At 40.7% G+C, this 16669-nt stretch overlaps 2 protein-coding genes across 5 annotated transcripts in view; one reads left to right on the top strand and one right to left on the bottom strand.

The window, feature by feature from the left end:
- The window catches only part of ZNF512 (zinc finger protein 512), a 31077-nt gene extending 20628 nt beyond the window's left edge, over nucleotides 1–10449 (top strand). For 2 of the 4 annotated variants that reach the window (XM_080813544.1, XM_080813541.1), the window contains exons 11-14: nucleotides 3203–3304; nucleotides 4275–4337; nucleotides 5339–5437; nucleotides 8424–10449. In XM_080813544.1, coding sequence (XP_080669670.1) covers nucleotides 3203–3304; nucleotides 4275–4337; nucleotides 5339–5437; nucleotides 8424–8732 — 573 coding nt within the window. In that variant the 3' untranslated portion in view covers nucleotides 8733–10449. The remainder of the gene's footprint in view (nucleotides 1–3202; nucleotides 3305–4274; nucleotides 4338–5338; nucleotides 5438–8423) is intronic. The other 2 variants (XM_080813542.1, XM_080813543.1) reach the window with 1 other exon arrangement.
- Nucleotides 10450–13312: 2863 nt separating this feature from the next.
- Nucleotides 13313–16598, bottom strand: CCDC121 (coiled-coil domain containing 121). The gene is made up of 2 exons (XM_080813545.1): nucleotides 16093–16598; nucleotides 13313–15628 (listed from the first exon to the last, which is right to left on the bottom strand). Exons 1-2 carry the CDS (start codon nucleotides 16434–16436, stop codon nucleotides 14710–14712), a joined length of 1263 nt encoding a protein of 420 aa, XP_080669671.1. The 5' UTR covers nucleotides 16437–16598; the 3' UTR covers nucleotides 13313–14709.
- Nucleotides 16599–16669: the final 71 nt, after the last annotated feature.

Here is a 16669-nt window from a genome sequence, read left to right as displayed (position 1 = left end):
GTGCTCTTGACTCTTTTGAAGAGGACAGGCTGGTTATTTTGTAGAATATCCTCAGTATGGATTTGTGTAGTCTTTTCTTGAGATTAGATTGAGGGTCATATGTTTTCGTCAAGAATACCACTGAAGCAGTGTTGGCACTTCTCAGTGCACTGTATCAGGAGGGATATGATACTGGAACGTCTTTTTACTGATTATAACTTTGATCACTTGATGAGGGTGTGTTGTCGCGTTTTTCTCCAAGGCAAAATTACAGTTTTCCCCCTTATAATTAGTGAATATTTTGTGGGGGGATTTACACTATACAACTGCCCTTCTCTAACCATACTTCTGCCCACTTAACATAGTATCCGTCACTGCAACAGTTATGGTTGTTTGCCTAATGATGTTTAGTGTTCCCATTATTTCTTCTGCAGTTATTAATTGGAATTCTGTGAGAAAGATACGTCCTTTTCTTCTGTTACTCTGTTTATATCAGTATGGACTCAAGGATATTTTATTGTAGCATCATAATAGGGTGCTATTATTGTTGGTCATTTTGTGGCTCAAGTCGTCTCAGAGTTGGCCATCAAGAGCACTTCCAAGTGGGCCCCTGTGTCTTTCAGACATGCCTCTATCATTTTTTTGAGTACTTCTTAAATTTTTGACACCACGAGATGCTGTAGGGTCATCTCATATATTCCCTGCCCTAGCCATGGAATCAACCATTTCTCCAAGGAATGCTGATTTCTCTTATTGAAGAATATATTTAAAAACCAAGATTTGAATGCTGGGTGTGTTCATGCCTGCTGGGGTATCAATGCTTTTGGGCCTTCTTGGTGGATAGAGTTAAAGTTATATGAGAGAGAGAGTGTGTATGTGTGTGTGTATCCATGGGTGTATATGTCTGTGCATATCCATGTATATGTATATTCATGGGTGCATACACACACTCTGTTCTTTTCTTTTTTTTCTTTTTTAGATTTCATTTATCCATTTATTTGAAAGAGGGAGTGAACGAGCGGGTGAAGGGGGGAAGGGCAGAGAGAGAGTGACAGGCAGACTCCACACTGAGTGTGGAGCTCAAGATCATGACCTGAGCTGAAATTAAGAGTCGGATGCTTAACTGACTGCACCACCCAGGCCTACTTTCTCTCGTGTTCATTTCTCTATCTGTATGCATATTGAAAGCCATGATACCTTCAATTCCAGTCCAACACCACAAGTTTCATTCTTGCCTTCCTCTGTGCTTATTTGTAACTCCTTTCTCCAACAGTGAGAGACCTGGCTCTCATTGTGTACAAGCTATTTACTTAATGCTTAATTCTAGTATAATACAGTTTTACAGTTGTTAACCCACACCCCTGTAAAAACAGATTTGCTAATTAGAGAACAGTAGTCGTTACAGTGCTTGTCATCTTTGGCCTCACACTATATAATGGAGTCCTATTTTATAGTTACTTAGATCGTCCCCCCCCCCCGTTAGGTTTCTCATTTGTAATCATTAGGTTTATATGTTATCTTATTACATTTTGGGTCCCCGCTACATCTTGTTTAATTGAAACTAGTCATCTATCTTGGGGGTATGGGAAACATTACCATAGTTCTAAGTCAGACCGGTATTAAAGGTCTTCTCAGAGAAGGGCCACTGCCCTCTTTCCAGTTCCCAGTTCCTAGAACCCTTTTATTTCCATCCTGTTCCCACCCTGCTCCCCACAAAGGTAAACACACTCAGTAGTTTCTGGTTTGTCCTTCTTATATTTTTATGGGATGGATGGCCAGATGATGCGTATTTTCTTATATTCTTTTCTTTCTTACATAAGTACTTTTCTGTACTTTGCTTTATTTCACTTGAAAGTATATCCTGGAACTCACTCCATATGTGTTCATTGAGATTATTCTCATTTTTTTATAGCTGCATAAATATGATAGTTTATTGTATGAATACAATAGCTTATGTAAATATTCTGATATCACTCTAAAAGGATTTTAGATGGATCCATATACACTAGCTGCATATATATAAAGCCAGTTCTGTGCTCTGATTTCTTTTATAGATTTGCCAGAGTTCTTTAGGGTGACTTCCTTACTACCCCTTACCACTGTGGGCTTTGGTTCTGTTTTTCTGTCTCAGTATCTGTTTCATATACTTAGTTTTTCAAGCAGGAGGATCGTTTACTCCCTGGAAATATAGCTATTACCTGTGGTGAACTTTGTAAGAACTGTCTCTCCAGGTGCTAGCTGTCTCTTTTCTGGAAAGTACAGTTGCCCTTGTAAGAAGAGACTAAGTTGTGTCAAAGCACATGGAGGCAAGTGTGAGGAATAGTTAATTCTGCTTGGGCAGTAGAAGGAAAGATTGTGTGTTCCATCCCTAGAGTTCTCTCGCGTCTTTGTTTCAGGTCGAACCTCAGTGTTTTTGTTTGAATTTTTGAAATATCAAAAATTGGGGCTCTTGGGTGGCTCAGTTGGTTAAGCATCTGCCTTTGGCTCAGGTCATGATCCCAGGGTCCGGGGATGGAGTCCTTCTTTGATCCCAAGGAGCCTGCTTCTCCTTCTTTCCTCTGTGCCTCCCCCTGCTTGTGCTCTCTCTTGCTATCTCTTTCGCTATCTCTGTCTCTGTCTCTCTCTCAAATAAATAAATAAAATCTTAAAAAAAAAAACCCCAAAATTAACATGACACCTTTGAAGAAGAAGTAGAAATGCAGAGGCGCAGGGAAAAAACATTAAAACCGCTCAAAATTCCACCACCCAGAGATGACTACTGCTAACATGTTCATTTATAGCCTTCTAGCCTTTTCCCCAGCTACATATATATCTATTGAATGTATTATATATGTGTGTGTATATATGTACCCTGTAAGTATACATGTGATAAGTGCATTTTATATATAGTACATATTTGTATCCCTTTTTTGTAACAATTGTTTTAACTGTATAAATGCTCTGTCACTAGCTTTTTCAAACTGTAGATGAAGTGCTATATCTGAAAGTCTCCTGCCCTCTGTTAAAAATCAGACTATCCTAACATTAAACAATAGACAGCTATACTTACCAGTTTCAGGTAAATTTGGATTTCAAATTTCTCACATACTACAAATTTTTTTTGCATATGAAAGTATGCTTGTTGAACTCCAGAATTACATAACCTGAAGCATTGGGTATGAAACTTTTGGGGTATTTTGGTTGGAAGTTGGATTCCTCCAATAAAATGTTTCTTGTCTTGTAGTTAAAATATACTCGCCCTGGGCTACCTACCTTCAGCCAGGAAGTCCTACACAAATGGAAGTCAGATATCAAGAAATATCATCGCATTCAGTGCCCTAACCAGGTGGTTCTTTCTCATTCATTTCTTCAGTAAATGTTTATCAAACTGCTTTTTAGTTATTTATTCCATCATGGCGAAGTACCTGAACCTCAGTGGCTTAAAACATCAATTATTGGATTTGTTCAGATTTCTATAAATCAGTAATTCTGCTAGGGCTCAGAACATTCTCCTGTTGTACATGGCATCAGCTGGGATCACGTGTGAGTTGCATTTGGCTGCAAGCTGGGATGGGACCTGAATGTCCAAGATGGCTCCTGTGCAGCTAATTCAGCTGGGAGCTCGGCTGTCCCCATGGCCTCTCTCCATCAGGGTGTAGTGGGTTACCAGCAGGGTACATGGCAACTGACTTCCCAGAGTATCCCAAGAACATGAAGGTAGGAGCTGAAGATCTCTTATCGCCTAGCTTCAGAATTTGTTCTGCATCATTTCCATGGCATTCTATTGGTCAAAGGACTCACAGGGTTCACCCAGATTCAGAGGGAGGGTAAGTGGACTCCACTTCTCACAGGAAAGAGTGGCAGAGAATTTCCAGACATCTTTAATCTACCACAGAGCCATATATGCTCACATGTGCTCATATCCTTCCCCAAGTAAGGAGCAGATACACAAGAAATAGGAGACACATTTGTACTCAAGAAAGCAGATTAAAAAAAAAAAAACCAACAAACTAACTGTGCGTTTTTGTTTCTCTAACTGTTAAAGAAAAAGTACCAGAGAAGAGAGTATCTTAAGCTTTTCTGAACAGCTTGTTCACCTTTTTTTTTTTTTTAAACCTTTCCTTGTTTTTTTTTTTTTTTTTTTTTTTTCTTTTCATTTTGCTTTTGTGGCTTGTTTGTGGATTCTTTTCCTGTTTGGTTTGCCATGCGATTTATTGGGCTTCTTCCACATGTAGGGTTGGTCAGTGTAAAGTAGGTTGCTAAGAGAAGGACAAGGTTTCATATAGTCTTATGTTATTTCTTCTTCTCTTTTGCAGGGTTGTGAGGCTGTCTACAGTAGTGTATCAGGCCTTAAAGCTCACCTGGGCTCTTGTACCTTGGTTTGTAACTTTCTGAACAATTTACCTTAGCATGACCTCTAAAGTAGTCTGATAACGGAAGAGAATTCAGTTTAGGTGAACAGCTAGTTGTCCTGTTTGCTGTTATCTTCAGAGGCTGGTTTAGCTTTTTAAGTCCTAAAGATTCTTGGTCTGTTACTGGATGGGATGCCAGCATATGTCCAAGATACAGAAAAAGCCAACCTAACCTTAAATCTTATCAATTAAAGTATTTGGAGAAAAATATTACTAATTTTGAGTCTCTACCAAGGATTTAATTTCTTCCACCTGAGCCTCTCCTGCCTTGGGCCTGGCCCGTCTTATGGGCCTTTAACTTTCTAGAATCAATTTACCTGTGCTTATCTGGATTGGTGAAGAGCCTCTAATCTCATCTGAATTGTACTGGCCTCTGGGGACGAGAAGTAGACTCTGTCCCTGGGTGTCAAGCAGATAGCTGTTCACCTCACTGAATCTTTTCTGTGTTGACCCAGGTGCCCTACAACCCACAGCTATGGGGACTGCTGCCACTTAGTGTCTGAGTCCTTAAACTAGGCATTATGGATGATACTTCTCTAATTTTGGATGTCCAAGGCACTCTTTGGAGCAGTGGATTATAGTGGGAAGAATTATATACATTGGTGCCTCTGGTGAACTTCAGAAGTTTGATCATTTGGGAAGAGGATCCAAGAGAACCTGGAAATGAAATGACAGAAACAAGGGAGGATAGAAAAGTGTGACGTGTTCTATAATACAAGTAGGAGAACTTCAGGTTGTGTTGAGAGGGTGGGGAGATTACATGTAGAGTTTATATTAGGATAGATTTGTAATGGTGACAGTCTGCTCAATCTGGTTTTCCTAAATATATTGCTGTTTTGGATTTTCTTCCTTCCTACCTTTGCGGCAGTAAAATCCCCTTTTTTCATCTTTAACGATCCCTATACATGACCCAGGTATGTGTTCCTGAATTTACCAGTAATTTCCTTTTCTTTCTCTCTTGAAAACAGGGAAACTTTGTGGCTGGAAAATACAAGTGTCTTCTGTGTCAAAAAGAATTCGTGTCAGAGAGTGGTGTCAAGTATCATATCAACTCTGTCCACGCCGAGGTGAGGTCCCTGCTTTCCCACCATGTTTTTGTAGTCCTGTGAAACCCATACATATGCCCCAAGAAAGGTGGATTTTGTGCGTTTTTGTGGGCTAGGACTGTCGTAAAGTAACTCAAAAGTGGTTACCAGAGATGAAGTTAAAATACTTTGTAAAATTACGTGCATAATTGTATTTCTCTTTGAAAGCATTTGAGCTCACTGTAGGTGTGAGCGTGCCTGAACTCTTCTGATTCTTTTAAATTCAGTGAAATCAGGCACTTGGGCACCAGGCTGAATTTACACCTTTGGAATTCTTGTTTTATAGCCATCTCTGTACTTCTGTTTTCTTTTATTCTAATGTCTTTGAGCAACCTGTTTTTAATGTTGTTTCAGATGCTGCAAAGAAACAACTATAAAGGGCATTAGTGAGACAACTGGAGAAATTGGAATATGGACTTGATTAAATAATAGTAATGAGGCAATATTCATGTTCCCAAATGTGATTACTGTATTATAGTTGTACAGGAGAAAGCCCTTGTTCTTAGGCAGATCTGTGCTGAAGTTGTTAGGGATGAAATAAATCTGCAGATAACTTGCAGGTGGTTCAGCAAAAGGCAGAAAAGAAGGAAGAAAGGGAAGAGAAGTTAACCCTAGTACAAATCTAGGGTTCATTGAACTCTTGCCACTTTTCTTAAGGTTTGTAAATTTCCAAAATTAAAGAATCAATTCTGTACTAAAATGCTTTAAGGTTCAGAAAGTCAAGAGTTTTCTCTTAGGCCAACTTTTTAATAATACAGGTGAATAGAGAAATTGTTTCCTGCATAATTAAATACCTGTATTGCAGAAGTTAAAGGAGTAAAGTGTGCATTCTCTTGGAATATCAATTATCAAATGATCAAACTTCTGAAGTTTACTACAGAAACTGTTGTTGCCTGATAAGGAAAAAGAGCGAGCACCTTTAGCTGTTCTCTGACCTCACATTCTTAACAATGTGGGCTGTAGTTAGTGTCACCAAATGTGGTCCCTGTTGTTTTATAGGTTTAAGCTTTGGGAGTCTCTTTGCATATCTGAGATTTCTTCCGGAAGGCAGTCATATCTTTTTTTATAATAATAGCATACTTTTTCGTATTTTAGGAATTCTTTAAGAGATAATTGATCTTCTGACAAAATCTGGCCTTTACGTAGTTAACCTGTTTCTTCAGTTTCTTCTTAAGAAGTTGGGGCCAACAAATTTCACTGGGTTTGCGGCCTGTTCCTTGAGCGTTACTTTGATGATTTGTGCCTGTATTTATGAACTATATGGGGTGGTAAAACATTTTTACTCTCTTCCTCCCTCTTGGCGTCACATTTTCTTATACTACTTTTTTTTTTTAAAAACAGAAATTTTCAAATACATGAAAATGGACAGAATAGTATAATGAATAGCCTCAGCAGACATCAGTATGGCCAGTCTTGTTTTCCTTTATAATCACACCCACTTTTCTTGTCCCTAAAAGGCTTATTCTAAAGCAAATTCCACATACCATGTCAGTTGTTACTGCTTCTTTTGATGTTGTGTCTGAAATGTAAGGACTTTTAAAAAGGTATAACCACAATCATCATTACACCTGAAAAATTAGCAGTGGTTCTTGAGTATTATCATATACCCGGTCATTATTTAAATTATTTAAATTTGCTGATTGCCTCATAAGTTTTTTCAGAGTTGGTTTGTTCAAATCAGGAGCAAGGGGAGAAAAAAAGGTCCATATACTGGGTTTTTTGTGTGTGTGTGTGCATGTTTTAATCCAGAGTGCTACCTAGTAGAAATGTAATTTGAGTCTTCTATGTAATTTAAGATTTTCTGGTAACCACATCTTAAAAATACAAAGAAAACAGGTGAAATTAATTTATCTAATTTAACCCAGTATACCTAAAATGCTATCTTTTGAACATGTAGTCAATACAAAAGTATTAATGAGATACTTTACATTTTTTCATACTAAACCTTTGAAATTTAATGTGTATTTTTTATACTGAAAGCGTATCTCAATTTGGATTAACCATTTTTCAAGAGCTTAGTAGCCATGTGTGGCTAGTGACTATCTCATTAGACACCGTAGGTCTAGAAGTTTCCCCCTTTCTCTGAAGAAGCGGTCATTTGTCACATATGTTTACATACCTTTTGGGTTTTGCTGATTGCATTTCTATGGTGGTGGTCCTCTCTCAGATATTTCCTATAAATTGGTAGTTAGATCTAGAAGACTGATCAGATCACTCACTTTCAGTTGAAATTCATTTCCTTCCGTCCCCTTCCTTCCTTCCTTCCACAAGAATATTTCACAATTGGATTCCATGTTCCTCAACTCTTACTTTTTTAAACTGAGTCTCAGAGAGGTTAAGTAATTTCCCCATGGTCACAGAGCTAGAAACAGTTGGGATTAGCACCTAGGCGGTCTGGGTGTAAAGTTCATACCCTTAACCACCATACTACCATGAAATAAAAATCTCCTATGGCCCAGTGCTTTCTAGCTCATGAGATTTTTCTAAAGGAAATAAATGAGTGGGATGATGCTAAATGAACAGACTTTGTAGATCACTTACTGAAGTCTCCCAAATCATGTCTTAGACAATAAATACTTGTAATGACTACTTTGTATTGAATTTCTCCAGTTCAAAGAGTACAGAGTTAGAAGGTATGGTTCCTATCTGTTTCCTTCTTAATGCCTTCTGCCCTAACCATGCCTTTTAGAAATTCTTCCCACACCCAGGGGAAGTTGAGTTGGCGGACTCTTGATTTCAGCTCAGGTCATGATCTTGGGGTTGTGGGATCGAGTCCTGTGTTGGGCTCCACGCTTGGCAGGGGGTCCGCTTGGGATTCTCTCTTGCCCTCTGCCCCACCCCCTCCTCATGCTCTCTTTGTCTCTCAAATAAATCTTCAAAAAACAAAAAAGTAAAGAATGTCTTCCCATACTCCTTTATGCTCGCTACTGTGTATTGACTGAATGGTTTTTCCATTTTGCCTCTGTAGGATTGGTTCGTTGTAAACCCGACAACAACCAAAAGCTTTGAAAAGCTAATGAAGATAAAGCAGCGGCAGCAGGAAGAAGAAAAGCGGAGGCAGCAGCACAGGAGCAGAAGGTCTCTGCGAAGGCTGCAGCAGCCTGGCATCGAGCTTCCCGAGGCAGAGCTGAGTCTTAGAGTAGGGAAGGATCAGAGGAGGAGTAATGAGGAATTGCTAGTGTCGGCCTCCTGTAAGGAACCGGAGCAGGAGCCCGTGCCGGCACAGTTCCAGAAAGCAAAGCCCCCAAAGACTAACCATAAACGAGGAAGGAAGTAGGCAGGCAGTGCGAAAGCTCCTAGGAGGGCGGACGTGATGCTGTTGTCACGGGGACCTGTGCTGGGAGGACTGAGTCACGGGGGCTGAGTGAGGAGAAATGTCCTTTTCCAGCTGTTTGTGTAAGGCTGTGAGTTTCTCAGCTCCTTCCTCCTGTGTAAATTTCACTGTTCTCCCTATTTATTCACTTTGGCCCCACCCCTATCCCCACCCCTTTTGGGTAGGTTTTCCTGCTCTTCCTCATTGGAGTCCTCTTGTTTTTCTCTTCTCTTGCCCAAAGAGCTCCCTCTTAAGGCTAACTGTGGGCCCCTCTTGCCCTCTACAAAACTGAGAAACCCATTTGGTTGTCCTTTTCCTTCCTGGGCTATAGAATGTTCTTGGACTCTCCACTGATTAAGTAGTCATTCCATCATCTCGCTTATACAACAATTCCAAATTAATTTTTTAAAATCATACTGACTTACCATTTTGTATTTGTGATATAACAATCTAGAAGCTAGAACTGTTGTCACTCATGTAATAAGCTTATCCTGTCTCCTTGGGAAACAGATTTTATGGAGGCTGTTTGTTCTCTCAATATGGTTTTAGGATTGAAAGTAAGAAAATGGATTTAGGATGAAAAAGCTAGAACCTCTCTACGCTGGTTTTCCTGGGAAATGTTTCGTTTGTCCCAAGTAGCAGTGACTGACTGACTAGACCCACAAGCATGAAAAACAGCTCAAACATTAACATGTCCCAAACGTGAAAATGATTGGAAAGAAGGAAGTAGAAGAAGCAATAAATACTGCCTTGACTTTCTTGGGGCTTGAGGCCTCATCAGTTGTTACGATCAGTGCCCTCTGGAAGCTTGTTTTCTCCCCCAGTTTTAAGGATTGAGAAATAACCACATTGCACTTGATGTTTTGACACAGAACCCTAGTGTTCCCGGTAATGCCACTAAGATTGGCAGCCAAGGTACACATTCCTTCTCCCCTGGACTTGACCTCACTTGTTAGTCTACACTGTGCTAAGTCTTCATTCCTCCCTTTAGCCAACCTCTGTCTCTTGGGAGTTTTCTGAGAATATTGTCGTTTGTCCTCTTTTATATGTGGAGTTCTGTCCTCTTTATATCTTGAGACTTTGACACCAGAGGTGGATATTTATCTGATGTCGGAAAGAAAAACTCCTTTACTGTACCTCACACCTACCTGATAAAAAATGTCTGGTGGGCTACTTTTCTTCAAGGCTGGCTTTCTCTGGAGCGTTGCTTAGAACAGCTCTGTTGCTGTGTTTCTAGATTCTCTTCCCCTTTTTCACAAATACTGGTCTTCTATATTCTTGCCAATTTTTGTGGCACATGCCACATAAAGAGCAAAGACCCCAAACCCTGATATGGATAAATACTACGTTTCCAAATTCTGAAAGGCTGTTACTACTCTTGAGGTCTGTGTTCTGTGCCGCTCCACATAGCTTTAAAATGTGGGCTTTTGTGAAGACCACTTTCAAACAAGGGAGCATGGAAACCAGATTTGGATACTGCCAGAATAGATAGTTTTGAAACAAGTCAAGGGCATGGTCTGTCCACTCTACATTTTCCTGGGCAGTTGCACCTTTAAAAACCCTTTTGGTAGATGAGGATTGTCAGGGAGGAGAAATGAAGAAGCTATATTAATTTCTGGTGAGTAAGACTTGGGGAATGTTGGGCAATGACAAAAGAAATAAATGACTGTCGGTTAGAATGATGTTTGCAGTTGTTCATTGACTTCGACCTGCTACTCCACTCCTTGCTGACACAGCGTATGGGGGGTAAGACAATGGCTAGACATGGGAGTGGGTTTGAAATAAGTACCAAATGCAGGGGTAGCGATAGTTTTTTAGCCCCTGAAATCTGCTGGTTAAAATGAGTAATTTGTTTGAGATTAAAGTGAATTAGTATAGAAAACTTGTCCAGTCTCATCCAAGGCCCTTGCAGGCACTTTAAAAAATTTTACCTTGAGGCGCCGGGTGGCTTCGTCCATTAAGCGTCTGCCTTCGGCTCAGGTCATGATCTCAGGGTCCTGGGATCGAGCCCCTCAGGCTCTCTGCTCAGCGGGAAACCTGCTTCCCCTCTCTCTCTGCCTGCTGCTCTGCCTACTTGTGATCTCTCCCTCTCTCTCAAATAAATAAAATCTTAAAATTTTTTTTTTTCCTTTCTGAGGCCAGTTCTCAGCAGGATTCAGTAGAGAGTATCATATTCATACCACTGAGTCTTTACATTTTTAAACCAAATTCATTGGAATAATACAAATTTGACAATACTGAGTATAGCCAGGTTGTGGAGAATGTGAACTCTCATGGACGGTTTGGAACGTAAATTTGGTACAGTCAGTTTGGAAATGATTTGGCAGTATCTAGTCAAGCTGAAAATATGCCCTAAGACTTAGCGGTTTTACTCCTGGGTACATAACAGAAAAATCCTCTTGCCCAGCTGTACCAGGAGACATAAACAAAGAATGATACTGTGGTATGGTTTACAACATGTAGCAGAGACTACTAGCTGTCCACCAAAATCTGCTCTCACCTTGCAGAGTTACAGGACTATAGGACAAGTGGTTAGGCTATGTTTCCCAGCCCTCTAACCCCCTGCCCTGTAGTGAAGGGGTAGCCAACCAGCTTCCCAGCAGTAGATCGTGAGGAAAGTGACATGTCACATCCAGGCTAGATTTTAAGATAGTGCGTGTACCTCTATGTTTTCTTTCCCCTTCCTTGGCTGAATGCAGTTAATAGAGTGTCTTTGGGGGGTGGCAGAGCACAAAATGGAAAATAGGTGATACCCTGAATCCCCCCCATGAAGGACTAACTGCCGACCAGGTACATCTGTCTGAAACTACTGAAGAGAAAAGAATAACTGTTATTTGAGGCATTATATATTCTTGGGTGTCTTTGTTAGCCTACTCTAATACTAATCTAAATGTCCATCAGGAGAAGGGATAAGTTGTGATAGAGTCATCCAGTGGATTACTATACAGCTTATAAAATTAACTAGGGCTGCTTGTGTCATAAAGACATCTCAAAAATAATGTCTGGGAAAAGCAAGTTACAGTGGACATGAAGTGTGCCGTTTTATATAAGGTTTAAACAAAAACTATGCTCTATATTGTTTATGGGTGTATTAAAATATCTATTTCTATGCTATATAAGTATTTGTATTTAGTGTACATTTACAGTTTAATATCACATTTACATACGCAGGAATGATAAACACCAAATTTAGGACAGTGCTTCTGGGATTCAGAGGGACTACAAGTGAATTTTTAAGTTCTTATTTCTTAAGGTGGTAGTTAGTTTGTTCTGGTCTTCTATATTGTGTGTCTGAAATACTTCATTTTAAAAATCAGTTCTCACAAATTATGCTGCTCACCGTCTTCTTAAAAGGGAACACTTGAGAAATTTCCCTTGTGCTTCATTCTTAACCCTTCATTTTCCCTTCACCCTTTAGCCTGCTCTTCTTTCTAGTCACTTCTATTTCAGCCACCCCAGTCTGAACCATCATCACCTCTTGGCTAGACCATAATAGTTTCCTGATTGCTTCTTTCTGGTTTTTACTGGCTTGGATACTTGCCACATAACAGCTGTATTTTTTTAAAATTGTAAATCAGACCTCATTCACCTGCTAAAAGCCTGGTTTCTCAGCGCCCTTAAAGTCACTTCCTCTTTGTCCCATAGGCCTTCTGCTCCCACTGCTAACCCATTTAGCCTCCTCTCCCTCTACTCCACCTCTGTTCTCTGACCATTCCCTAACTGCACTTTAGCTACATTAACCTTTTAGTTCCTGGAACCTACTAAGCCTCATTCCCGTCTTAGGACCTTTACCTTATTTATTGTTCCCATTGTCCAGAGTGGCTTCTTCCCTGATTTTTGCAAGGTGGGCTTCATTGTATCATTTAGATCTTAACCTAAATTTCACCTTGGAGGTCTTTTCCATCTAAGTGCACTTTCTGTAACATCACCCTGTTTCATCTTCTTCATAGCTAAGCAGGCTAAAAGTAGGTTGAGATTAGTTGGCCAACCTACTGCTCACTTGGCAGGTATGGATTTCAAAGTACCCTTAATCAGGTAATTCACCACCCTCTAAAGTCTTCAAGTGTTGAGACCTAACTCTGAAAGGGACAGACATAAAGCAATACACCATTCATTATTTGGGATGATAGGAATTAAAAATAAATGTATGGGATGGAAGTTATCTACTCCCCAATTAGATAATTGGGACAGCAAAGGCAGGAGAGAAATTAACAGCAGAATAGTAAGATTCCAAATCCCTCCTACTTTCCAACTTCTTACAGTCTTAGTATCTATTTTCCTATGCTTTTTTGCACTTTTGCATCCACAGAGAATAGGGCTTCAAATTTGTCTTAGTTACCATGTTTTTCAGGTTCAGTCTTTCTGTATTTTCAGCTCAGGAACCAAAGTATTCAGGTTAAGGTACTCTGCATACTATCAAATTCTACTTTCTGTGTTGAAATTGCAGTTTTATTATGTGCACACTAGTAAGAATAAGATATGCAGTAGCAGTAGAAGAGAGAAGAGGGATGAAGTAGAAAATACCCTGGGAAAAAATCAACAGATACATTATAATCTAAGGTGTTTATTTTTAATAACAAACTACATATTTAACAAAAACATTGTTAAAGCTAGAAGTTGAAGGCATTGAGGGAGAAAAAGATTTTATTCCACAATTTTAAAGGAATTCATTTTACATAGGAATAAAACTGAAAATTCAGGAAAATTATTTTGAAGTTTTTCATCACTGACAGTTTCTGGAAAACATAAAGTTACCTTTATTTTCCCATAGAGGAGTGATGTTAAAATATGTGATTATTTTATATTCCTGTACCTGGGATTCAGCGTGCAAAGAAATAAAAGAGTCCAACCATCAGTATGTCTTTAAGTGCAAAAAAATTTTTAAAAACTACCCTAAAAGTCTATACTAATTAAAAATATTCCCAGTTCTCCTAAACAGACATAAACATAAGGCACATATTGATTACAAAAGGCATTTCATGTACTATCAAGTGCACACATAGTAAGAAAATGCAGTAAGTGACCTAAAACTGAAGTACTTATTACATCTAACGTTAACTAATCTTACTTGTCTTAGAATTTAGAATGTTGTTAGGGAAATAGATGGCACAAGACCCTTTAAAGTCCCAATATGTTAAAAACTTCTTTTCATATATTTTCCTGAACTTAACAGTGACCTCATTAATGATAGAGGTCTTTCTTCACAGACAAGATTTACAAAAGTGAGAGCTGACCTGATAGACATTCCCTTTATCTGCTGTTCCCTTCTCAGTTTACTCAAAGCTAACACTGTAGGGGCTGAGCATCAGACAAAAGGTCATTCCGCGCAGTGCTCTGGCCCCCTCCTCCAGCTTAATGAACGTGCTGTTTAGATTACTTTTCCACTCTGGACAAAACCATAGAAGGAGCCGCCTGGCCCCTGGTGCAGACTTGCAAAAGAGCTTTTTAAAAGCACTTGGCCTTCTTTGTGTGCAGCTGGCCAAGAGGCATAAGGATAACTGGTTGTTTACTGAGCCGGGGCACTACACAAAGCCAGTCTGAAATGCTATTCTTAGAAATCTAACTTACTTAGATGAAATAAATCACAGAACTGTTTTCCTTTCACTACCTCAAGGTGGTTTTCTTGAGCTAGTTTAAGGTACTGGTGTTTGGGAAATGGTATTATGTTATCTGGAGATTTGAGGAACATCCCATTTATTACAAGATCTAATTAAGGAAAAACCTAATTAAGGGAAGCTGATGGCACAAATATCTAGCAGTACTGCTGGAAAAACACACCTAATCTTTCCCACTAAACACATCACGAGGATGTTTTACCATAGCATTCTGAGATGCCAAAGCCTTCCTAACCAGGTGTATACAGCACATAAGAATATTCACTCCAGTCCTTTTTTAATCTGTTATTTTAGGAACTGCTTTGGATTAATCCTTGGTTTGGTACTCAGGGGGCGCTGTGGTCCTTGGGAGCATCCTGTCTTGGGCACCAGTTATGCCTCCTTTGCAATCGTTGCCTCCCCCGGATCAAGCACTGCACATACCACTGTTCCTGCTGCAGCTGCTGCTTCTGATTTTTTAACTGGCTTTTAATAGCCTGCAAGTCCTGGCACTGCTGAGTTTGCTGCAGTAATTTCTTCTGTAACTCCCAGTTCTCTCTCCTGATGCTGCGATAGAACTCCAAAGTATACTGCTTTGCTTCCAGCTCCAAGGCCTGGGCCTTCCTGTCCAGCGCCTTTCTTTTTCTGTTTCCCAGCTGCCTCATGTCTGGCTCACTGAGTTGTTTCTCCAGGAATGCTTTTTCCTGGAGTAACTGGACCTGGAGTTCCTCTTTCTTTGCCTCTGTCTCAGCTTGGGTTTTCTTTTTCTCCTCCTGTAACATCTGCATTTCTCTCTCCTGTTTCTCTTTTAAGAGTGAAATATTCCTCAGTGCCTGCAACTGCTGCTTTAAATTGAACTGGAGCTTTTCCTTCTGCAAGAGCTCCCTTTTAAACGCTGAAGTTTGTTTCGCATACGCAGAGACTGATTCTTGCCTCCTTTGTTTAATCTCCTCACTTTTTTGTAAATAGTTGTTCCACAGCTTTTCAGGCTGCCTTCTATACTCCTCAGTTTTGTTGGTTAGGTATTCCAGAAAGAATTTGTTTTCAGTCTGGACAAGGAACTTTTCAGCGTAGAGCTGCCTGGTCTCCTCCATTAGTAATTCTTGCTGGGTTTGAGCTTGTTTTATTTGGTTGTCCAGCCTCGCTATTTCCACCACTGCCTTTTCTTTAAACCTCATCTCTGAGTTTCTTGGCTTCCCTGGCTTGAAAAAATTGTTAATTAAACTAAGATACGGTGGAGCGGAACTCCTAGAATCCTTAGCAAACCTGAAGGAAGAACAAGTGAGACATTACCCCATCAATTCTTAATGAACATTTAGTAAATACAAAATGCACAATTATACTTTAATTCATACCAGGAAATCTCTTTGAGTACCTATTATGGTTCTGCCGCTATGCAAGTCACCAAGGAATACAGCTAGGGATAAAGATGAATGAGTGTAGTTTACAATTTACAATGCTAACTCACTACAACCCTGTGAGGTATTAACTCCAGTTTAAAGAGGAGAAAACAGGTTCGGATAATTTAAATGACTTGGCCACGATTTATGCCGCCAGCAAATGTGGGTGTGAGATCCAGATTTTAGGATTTATTCAACACTACAGTAGCTACAGAGGACCACAGGAACACGCGGGATGGTCCAGAATAGCCATAACTTTCACGGCTTTTCCACCACCTTTCCGGTATCCGAGGACACTTCCGTGGAGAGAAGCGCCCCTTCAGTACCTACTTGCTCCAGGAATCCAAGCGTTCATCTCCAAGGTCACGGCCTGATTCACTGAGGGTGACTGACAAGGAGGGAGCGCTGGTGTCAGGGGCCTGCGACACTTGGAAATGGCGTCCCCTTGCGGGAAGTTTTCGCAACTTCTCCGTGCCGTACTCCACGGGTCTCCACGCTGCCCCGCAACCCGCCGGGTCGCACTCCGCCCCAGTCCCGGCCGGTCCATCCCTGAGCTGCTGAACCTCGTCGGCTGCCGAATAAGCCCCAGCAGCCGCTTGTCCCGCTCCTTGGGGGCCGAAAGAGAAACGCACTCTCATTTTCGACCCGTGGGTGCCCTGCCTTAGGGACTCCATCTCGTCTCGCCCTTCTGGGGATCAAAGTTTTGCCCCTCCCAGAAAACCCCTACGACGGTGAGTGCCCCTTTTCCTGGCCCTCTCCAGGCCTCTAATTCCCGGCCACTGTCGCTAGTTGGCCGGGGGGCTAGGATGCTCCGGCGCCGGTCCCGCCCCTTCGCTTTCGCTTTTAGCGCTAGTCGGGTTCTAGCCTCCCTGGCTGCCCCGAGCGTCACCGCAGCCTCTCTAGGCAC

This window comes from Martes martes (assembly GCF_963455335.1).
Source record: "Martes martes genome assembly, chromosome: 9".
Lineage (NCBI taxonomy): Eukaryota > Metazoa > Chordata > Mammalia > Carnivora > Mustelidae > Martes > Martes martes.
Note: the sequence above shows the minus strand (reverse complement) of the source record. Positions and strands in the feature narration are given on the sequence as shown.

Coding starts and splice junctions, on each gene's coding strand:
- CCDC121 (XM_080813545.1), bottom strand. CDS start 16,436: ATGGAGTCCCTAAGGCAGGGCACCCACGGGTCGAAAATGAGAGTGCGT. Junction 15,629..16,092: donor CGCTTGGATTCCTGGAGCAA/GTAGGTACTGAA, acceptor TTCTTCCTTCAG/GTTTGCTAAGGATTCTAGGA.